Below are 9,995 nucleotides of genomic sequence, written 5' to 3'. Positions count from 1 at the left end.
CTTATTAATGAAATTAATAATTTCACCATAAGTAAGATGTTGAAGGTCATTATTTTCTTCTAAAATTGAATTTTTAACTTTTTCAGCAAAAAGTTTTGGAAGTCCTGAAATGAATTTTTCTTTCCAAAAAGATTGTTGACAATCTTCTCTTTGCATGATACGTGTTAAAAACATATCTTTATACCATCGAAAATCTTGAAGTTTTGGACATCTTAAATTCATAAGAATATCATTTTGAAATTGAATATAGTTTTCTGGAGTACCAATAAAATGTTTGATAATAGCTAATCCAAGAACGGAATAGCTATCGTTAATGGGTTCTCCTTGTTCATTTGTAATAATACTATTATTTTCATCACGTCTGACAGTAGAAAAAATAATATTTTTTGAAGTAGATGAGAGATAATTTTCCCACCATTGACCAAGCTGTCCAGTGAATCCAAGAACAATATTATTTGTAGCTTGAAGCCTTGTGGCTCCTTTTGCCAAAAAGGTTTTGTAGCAAATGGTCATTTGTCCTAAAAGATTGATGATTTGGTGTTCAGTAAGACCATCAATGTTCCATTCCACACCAGAAGAACCATCGTATGATCTTCGAGGAGGCAACTTTTCTTCGAAAAGTTGATCTGGAAATGAAGGTCGAGGATAAAATTTTGGAATATTTTGATAATAAGAACTTCTGAGTTTATTGATCTGACCAAATTTTTCATTGGAGAATTGATTTTCAATTTCATCAAAATCAATAGTATTAATATTTTTTGAAACATGAAAATTTTTTAATTGATTGACAAGTTCTGAAAGAACTTCATTTTCTGTTGAAAGAGATTGAGAAGATTTTCCAAAAGTAGGAATAATATCGTCATTTTTGAAAATCGGGGATGATGAAGATGGTTTTGAAATATTTTTATCTTTACTTTTACTGTCTCGATATTCTTTAAAAGAATCTTTTGGTACAGTAGAAGTTTCAGATTCAGAATTTGATTCAATTCGGTTGAGTTGAGAACAAACAGATTGAAGAACAATATTTGTAAAATTGTTCTGAGCTTGAATATTTTTGATATCCTTAGCAACAACTTGTGATTCGTCAAGTCGTTCTTTGGAATTTGGAACTCGTTTGAGAGGGGATGCAAGAATTTCAGTTTTACCATGGGTATATGAAATATCTTGTAAAGGAGGATGAATAGATTGGAAGGTATTTCCATCAGGAGTTTTCCATGATATTGAAGATGTTTTTGTAGTAAAAACTTGAGATTTTTCTGGTTGTTTTCCAAAAACTTTAATTTGAATCCAATCGTAAAAACTTAATTCTGTAGAAGATTCAAAATAATCTTCCCAAAATTGTTCTTTTTCTTTTGAAGAAAATTGGTGTCTAAAAATTTTTCGAAATTTTTTTACATGAATGTCTTGATCATATTTGAACTCTTTTCTTCTATCAGTTTCAGAAGAAATTACGTTACATTGATGATCAAAATCAGAATTTGAAGGAGGAACCATATCAGAGAAAGTAGGAGATTCTGGTTGCTCAGTTTCTTCTTCTTTTTCTTTAGGTTGATAGAAAGGATTTGGAATTGTAGGAGTAAAGTCTACTCCTTTAAAAGATGTTGAAGTAGAATTTCTTGAAAGTTGAAAAGAATTCTTAGTTCTTTCTTCAGATCTGGATGATCTAGAAGAGTTAGATCTTTGAATCCTAGATGAGGATCCTTGAAAGATAACTTTAGCTTTTTCATCAGAAAAAGTTAAAATTTCATTTGGAGTAGAGTTTGTTTGAGCTGGAATTGGAGCTTGAATATTATCAAAATTCCATTCTAAATTTCTGGATTGAAGATTCCAAGGAATTCTTTTAGGAATTTCGACACTTGAATGAAAAGGATTAACTTCAACCAAAAGACTTTCTTCTTTTGGAGAAGATTTAAGAGCACCAATATTGTGTTGAGTATTCATGAGTTTGTAATAAATCCTGTAAATAACAGCAAAAGCATTTGAACGACTGTCAAACTCAAGATTTCGAGTTTGAATATGAAGATTTAGAGCATTTAAAACTGCTCCATCTGAAAGTTTTATTGAAAAGTTAGGATAACAATTTGAAAAAACTGGACCACTTTCAAGATTTGATTCAAGAAGTGAAAGTAGAGAGTTTTTGAAATTGAGATGTCTATTATCTCTAAGAGTAATAAGTATTGGAATGTCTAAACCAAGTCTAAACAAAGGTTTAACAGCAATTTGAACTAAACCAACATGACGATATTTAAATCTCTTTCTGTGAGATTCAATTGATTCTTTTGAAAATAAAATGATGAATGCATTTGAACTATTAATTGAAATAGTTTGTTCGAAAGTTTTGATAACATAATTTTGAGTAAAATCAAATTTTCCTATTTCATAGATAGAATGTTTATCTATCTTTGGAATAGTCCAATTTTGAAGTTGTTGTTCAATTTTTGCAATTTGGAATTCATTTGAATTGAAATCATTTGATGCAGATGTAGAAAAGTTTGATGCATTATCGACTTCTTCTTCATTTTGAAAAACATTTGAACTATTTTCATTTTGATTTTGTGATCTATTTCTAGACCTAGATCTCCTTAGCCAATTTGAAACCGAAGACATAGTTGAATAAATGAAATCCAATTAAAATTACACAATAAAAACAGTAGAATAGGGTAGATTGGTTCTTACCAAGCCTACAAATGGGACCACCCAACGGGACCACCTAACACGGCTGACCAACGTCAACAGGGCTGACCAACGTCTATTCAGCAGACATCCAGGAATTCAAACCAATTTGGTGCAGATGTAGAAAAGTTTGATGCATTATCGACTTCTTCTTCATTTTGAAAAACATTTGAACTATTTTCATTTTGATTTTGTGATCTATTTCTAGACCTAGATCTCCTTAGCCAATTTGAAACCGAAGACAAAGTTGAATAAATGAAATCAAATTAAAATTACACAATAAAAACAGTAGAATAGGGTTCGAAACTCCTTTGGCATTGAATAAAGTATCGTAAGTCCATGGATGGAGGAGTAGGTAATCCGCCCTTGACCCTGGGGGAATGGTTGAGTATTTGGTGAACTGGGACCGATCTCTGTCAACATATGTTTTTCAGTGATCAAATTCTGCTGATCCTAATTTTAAACGATGGGGAAAATACAATTCTGCTGAAGTGGGGAGAACATAGAGGTCACCCTTGCGCTTCTCTGTTATTATTGGCCTTCCTACTTCTTGTTCCTTAACACAAAAATTAGTATTAGAAAATTCACAATTAACAGGAAATTGGCCAATAAGCTGACTTACAGAGAGCAAATTTTTTGTTAAGTCAGGAATAAGTAGAACATCACAAAGAGGTAAGGTAATATTCTTCTGTTTAATGCAAGAGTCACCAATACCAAGGATAGGTAGAGAGGATCCATCTCCGGTAAGAATCAAATCAATACCAAAATATTCACGAATGTTGGTTAACATACCTGGCTTACCTATCATGTGATTAGAAGCTCCCATGTCTGAGGTCCATTCAGTGTCTGTGATGGAGTTGTCTAGTGTGAGTGCTGCAAGTGCTTGTGGTATATCATCATGTTGAGTCGGCTTCTTGGGTATCCACCAACAAATTTTGGAGATGTGACCCATTAATCCACAGTACTGGCATTGTTCCACTTGGTATAGATCCCTTTCAGCGGGAGTCATGCAACATTGTCTAGGCGGCGGAGGACGATGTTGATGAGTTGAAGGAGTGGAGTCGTTCGAATAGCTTTGGTTATGGTCCCTGGGTTATTGTGCTTGGAAGTCTCGCCCAGTGGAAGTGAATTTCTGTGAGTTGCCACGATACCTAGAGAGAGGCTGTTGAGGCCGCTACTGCTGTCCATAGAATGCCAATTGAGGAGTAAAATGGGGACTTGGTAGATCGGCATGATTAGAAAACCAATTGCGCCTCTGATTAAGATTTTGGAGCTGTGAAATCAGCTCAGTGTATGTTGGTCTTGGTGGCTTTAGCATGGTGGTTGTGAAGGTTTCATATTGAGGCCCAAGACTGATGAAAAGGCAAAAACTTTCTCTTGGTCAGGGACGGGTTTGCCAATGGCTGCAAGATTGTCACAAAATCCTTTGAAGGTGCGAATATGATCTCCAATTGTTTTGTTTTCCTCCTTGCGAAGGTAAGTCAACTGCTGTCGTAAGGTGAACTCAAGTTCCTATGAGTCCTATGCATATGCATTTTTGAGAGCTTCCCACACTGCATGGGCTGTGTCTAAGCCAACAGCGAGTTCGAGAGTTTCTGCAGAAAGTGTTCCAAGGATCCATCCTCGAAGAAGACGAGCGGACTTTTGCCAAGCAATGAATTCTTCTATTAAACTAGGAACAAATTTTTCTGTCGCTATGGTGTTGTTTGGATTCGGTGTGGTGTATTTGGTGGGAACAGGCTCTTCATGTGTGAGATGGCCAACTAGCTCCTGACTTCTGCAAGAGCCAAAGCTTGTTCACGTCACAGGGGATAATTGGTTGTAGTGAGCTTGAGGGTAATGAAGTTGCCTACGTTTAAGGATAGAGAGGTCATGGTGTAAAACAAAAAAAAAAAAAATGTTAGGGTGTGTTAAGCCCTGTACTCACACAAGCTCTAATACCAAGCAGGAAATGTAAAGAATGTGTGAAAGAAAAAAAGGTTGTATATTTCTTGTGTATTTTTTCTCTTTTTAAAACATGAGTACAAGGCTAAAATATTTAAATACATAGACAGCCAAAAGATTTCCATAAACACAGTAGTAAAAATGGTATGTTAATATGCTTTTCAATCCTTGATTTATTTTGTGTCTAAAGCAGGTTGAGTGATTTTTGGGGTTGAATGATATGTGAGATCTTGAGTGATAATCTTGGATTCCTGCAGTGCATGGCTGGAGTTTCCATCTCTAATAGGCCAGAGTTAAGTATGTCCTCTAGACATAATTGTTAATGCACTAATAAGGAATATATGGATTTTCAAGTGGAGATGAGCATGGTGATCCGCTTCGAACCATTTGAGATCCATGAATGAGTCGAAAGTTAAGTTTAGCTTGAAAATAATTTATTTCCACTCTGATTCAGTTGTAGCTAAAATAGATGAAGCTATATGATGTACACTAGTAGCCCACTTCATGAAGTTGCCAGAGTTTCATTTGGCTCCCTTTTTCGACTTCCATGAAGTTTAATTTTTTTTTTCTAAACACGCCTACCACCTACCTCATGAATATCCTATATCGTGTGGAATTATAATATAAAATAATATTTATTATTCGTTTGAGAATGAAAAAAAATTCTAACCTTTACTCCTCGAAGGAATTATTGTTGCAAGATTTACTTTTCATAAATGGATTGAGACTAACCGTTGGAGGCATTCTACTTTTTGTCTGCCATTAAAGACTTCATATGATTAAAATGGTATTAAAGAGAGAGCATACTAATTATAAATCTTGACTACAATTTTTAAAATTAAATAACGTATATTTTTAAAAATTATTTTGGGCCATGCTTCACGTACAGGACCCTGACCCTGTACCAGGGGCCTTTTCCAATTATTTTTAGACGGAAATGTTAGTTGCACTTGGGTCCTTTAAATCAAAATAAAAAGAAAAAATTGCATTTCAGTAACAGTGGATTTGGATCAGTATTTAACGCTAAATAATTTATATTTAAAAAAAGTGTCAACTCTTGAAAATAAGGGGTTTGTAATAACGAATCATGTAATAACTAACATCAGAAGAGAGAGAAACATAATGGATATTTTATTTATATATTACATATTACAGATAGAGCAAGGATATAATAATCCTTGACGTGACAATCTCCCTTATTATCTTCAAATGAATAAGGAACTAATTATTTAATTTTTTTGTAACTTATACGAACACGATGTCAATGATTCCACTATGCATGATGCTGTCTAGATTTTATGTGCATGATGTATGCTTTTAGATTACCATTGTCCATGTTCCTACGATATCAATATCCTATATAGAAAGATTTAATTCATTTCGAATTGAAGATTCAAAATGTGAATGTATCTGAGGACAAACTGGTGAAACGATTCCCAGATTATACAAATATTCAATATTATTGCATGTAGCCTTGAGCGATCCACCTCCTTCACGTACCAAATCAACATTCTGAAAAACAATCCCTTGACATGGATAGCTCTTACTGCAGTCCAAATATATAGCTACATTTGAAGCACTTGTTCCCTTTATATTCTGATATACTACATTTTTTACTTGTACCGCCGAACTCTGAAATAAACAAAGACTCGATTATTTCTCATACAGAATAAAGTTGATCTGTGTCATAATTTTTTCTTTATAAACTATCTAATTGGTGGGAGATATGGGTGTACTTTTAGTAGTTTAAAAACGTAACAATGCAATATAGATTTAGGAAGAGGGTGTAAAACCTGTGTAAGCATAAATAGGGGACTGAAATTGAGCTATTGAAGATGGTTTCATTTTTTTTACCTGTTCTTTACATGATTTAGCTTGATCACAATAGTTTTGGTCTATGATTATGGGATTCTTCACATTTTGCATCTCCACATTCTGAAATTTGATGTTGCTTGCACTTCCAGATCCACCCTGCACATATTACTCATAAATTATGTTAATTAATTAAAAATTCTTCAAAAGATTGATTTCGTGTTCATGCACAAGTGCCTACATGCACATACTATTAATACATCTTATACACACAAATTCTTACCGGCCATGTCTTGATCCGGACACCATTTTTCGTTCCTGAAAGCTTAGCTCCATTCACGACTATATCTGAGACGTAAGCTTCTGAATTGCGATATCCCAAGCTTCCAATACTAATTAAGCAGAAAAATTGAAAAAACAAGATAGTAAAGCAGTTAAAGAAATTTTACTTTTCAATAATATAAACGTTTTTATAAGATCAACTTTGGTGTCTTGAATGTCAAAACCTGATGCCATGACCCGGTCCACAAGTGATATCTGTCACCTGGACATTCTGCGATCCATTGACGATTGAAATGCAGTCGTCACCTTAACATAACAATGAGCATTAAACGAATAAAGAAATATTTTTTAATTGATCAATATTACACTGAGTTGAGATGACTATTATATATATACCTGTCCCTATTGTACAACTCGAAATTTCAATGTTTTGGGTTTTTGTGACATGAATGCCATCGGTGTTGGGGCTTCCCTCGGGAGCAGATATCGTGAGATTTGAAGCTTGAACATTTTTGCACTTATGGAAGGACACATGAATTTGTTGTGCATTTTGAATCTTTAGGTCCTTCACTACCAAGTTTTTGCACTTATACAATGTTAAGGCCTGTAATAATGTCAAGGATTTACATCGATACAAAAAATAATTTCCAGTTGACAAATAATTTTGCAGTCATTTTGTACTGCTATGAACAAAAAAAAAAAATTAATGTGGCAAACTAAAAACGATATAATCCAACTATTATGAAAGTATTTACAGAAAATTAAGGAAAATATAAAATCAATATCTTAAATTGATGGCAAATAATTGCACAAATTAATTGAAAAAGGTGTACGTACCGTGGGTGCATCCTTGCATTCCTGGAAAAAAAAAAGAAGAAGAAAAAAAAGAAATTATCAATATTTCGAAAAAAATAAAAAAAAGTTACAAGTATAATTTAACAAATTCATAAATAAACAAATAAAAGACAAAATAATTTATAAATTACAATATATAATTTCTGATTTAATTATTTCTTATGGTCCATTTGATTGCAATGATGGAATTTGGGTGAAAAGAAAACGAATTCCGGAAAATTAAATTACATAGAACTTGTTTTCCTGTGAGTTGTCAATTTAATGCGTTTGATTGGTATAATTTTTCACTAAAAAATATTGAAATATTCTATCTTTTGATTTTCATTTGGCTTTATTTTTCATGAAAATCGTCAATTAAATGGACAAAATTTGTTACAATTAGGAATAGAATTCGTTCCAATTACCAAAAAAAAAATTAAAAATAAAAAAGGGCTGGAAAACAAGAATTGGTTTTCCACAAAATCATGGAATTGGCAAGTGTGTGACGGAAAGATGAAAATCAATTTGCATGGAAATATATTGCTATCAAACACTACCAAAAGGTCCATTTTCCATGGAAAAAATGCCCAATCAAACAGGCCCTTACTTTAGATTCATCTATTTTGCAGGAATTTTTCCACCATACACTTCCATTGCCATGAATAATTCCACCACCTTCAAGCATTAAATCTTTGACACTGTCAAAAACAAGCCAGTGCCTTCCATCTTTACTGTAGTCAGAAGGATTATTAGATGCCACTAGGGTTCCTACAATCTGCATAATTATTTTCTGTAAAATAAATTTCTTGATGGCATGTTTGGCTAAGCTTAAAAGTACTTAAAATTAACTTTTGGTAACTTTTTCTTTCAAAAATAAGTTGGTCATACCTGAACTGTTATGTCAGATCTACAAGGGCCTGAGAATCTAATAGGTTTCAGAAGATAGTTATTTCCCTGAGGTATTATTAAAGTAACAGCCGCTGTGGACGAACAGGCTTCATTCCATGCATCCTGAAATGCCTGGAAAAACATGCTCAGTCTTCAGAGCAAATAAGAAAGGATTAATTTGGTTGCACAGGGATCCTATACAAACAGATTTACAGGTGTATGGCTGTTTTTTTTTTTTTTTTTTTTAAATTATTATTTTGCCCGACTCCCAATCAAATATTGCCAATTGGAACACTGTAATCAATCTGGCAAAATGCTCTATACACATAGCACATTCATATTTGAATAAGAAAAATGTTTAAATACTCCAATGTAAATGTTTAATTTGATAGACGGGATGCTTCATACATTCTCTCATATAATATTCATATCCATTTTTCATGAACGAAATGACATGTTTGCTTATTTTATGAATATGCGACTGCGACACTTGAATTCAAGACCTCTATATCATATTAAATCACCTTGTTAAAAATTTAAGATTTTAAAGAGAATATAAATTTATTTATTTATTTATTTTAATTTAATCTCCAACACAATCTATTCTACTAAGATCCCATCCCTCTTTTGAACTGAAAAATTGTTAAGGACTATACAAGGCATGCCACGACCACGCAAGTCCTTCAACTTCAAGGTCAATGGATGACACATCATATATATTAACATCTCTATTTCCGCTATAAAAGAATTTCATGCATGAATATCTAGATAACCAATCCTCTTATTATATTATATTTTGGCTTCGAGCTTATAATAAGGACTTACCTTAGTATCATCAGTACTTCCATCGCCTTTAGCTCTGAAGTTTGCTACATCCATCATCTTAACAGAAGCTGCACGTCGTCGAATCTTAGTCGAATAATCAGAAAATTTGGTCTTGATCTTGGTTGTGTTTCTGAAATTGAGGCCTTCAATGGTGCTAATATATGAAGGATAAGCTTCAAATTCATAATCTGATTCTTCTTGAAAATAATTATTATTAGATAAATTATCTTCATGAAGGCTGCAATTGTAACATGAACAGGAAAACAGAAAACATGTAATGATGAATGGGAAGATATTCCTTTGATGAGACATTATATGTTTCTACAACTTTTATTGCAAATGAATTATTGGATTATCTATGTAGGACTGAAAATTTTATATTAATACGAGGTATGCGTGTGAATTGTAATGACAAAGTTATGTCTAGCTTAGTATATATATAGAGGTGGTGATGGGATGGAGGTGGGCGTGGGAGTGGTGGGTTCTATACGGCTCTTTTGGTATGGAATATTGGGATCGAAAGATTTATACGGACGGGTCTGTGCCGACCTCTTTTGCTCCATTTTTTGCATAAAATATATACAAATTAACATTACATAAATGTGTGTGTGAATATTAGAATTTTCTTGATGATGCATGCTGCAATGGATACTTAGTTGCTATGTGTGTGTCTTTGAATTGTTTTGCATTTTTGGATGATAAAAGAATTGTCATGACGTAAATCTACCATACTTGCG

The 9,995-nt window shown here is 33.2% G+C and overlaps 1 protein-coding gene across 1 annotated transcript; it reads right to left on the bottom strand.

The window, feature by feature from the left end:
• Positions 1–5,771: 5,771 nt before the first annotated feature.
• Positions 5,772–9,637, bottom strand: LOC111376471 (polygalacturonase-like). Its single transcript, XM_022999435.1, has 9 exons — positions 9,259–9,637; positions 8,434–8,565; positions 8,153–8,320; positions 7,549–7,569; positions 7,108–7,315; positions 6,936–7,017; positions 6,713–6,821; positions 6,472–6,588; positions 5,772–6,249 (listed from the first exon to the last, which is right to left on the bottom strand). Exons 1-9 carry the CDS (start codon positions 9,568–9,570, stop codon positions 5,974–5,976), a joined length of 1,425 nt encoding a protein of 474 aa, XP_022855203.1. The 5' UTR covers positions 9,571–9,637; the 3' UTR covers positions 5,772–5,973.
• Between the last annotated feature and the right edge of the window lie 358 nt (positions 9,638–9,995).

Source organism: Olea europaea, chromosome 2, assembly GCF_002742605.1.
Source record: "Olea europaea var. sylvestris chromosome 2, O_europaea_v1, whole genome shotgun sequence".
In the NCBI taxonomy this organism is placed as follows: Eukaryota; Viridiplantae; Streptophyta; class Magnoliopsida; order Lamiales; family Oleaceae; genus Olea; species Olea europaea.
This window is presented reverse-complemented; position numbering and strand designations above follow the sequence as displayed.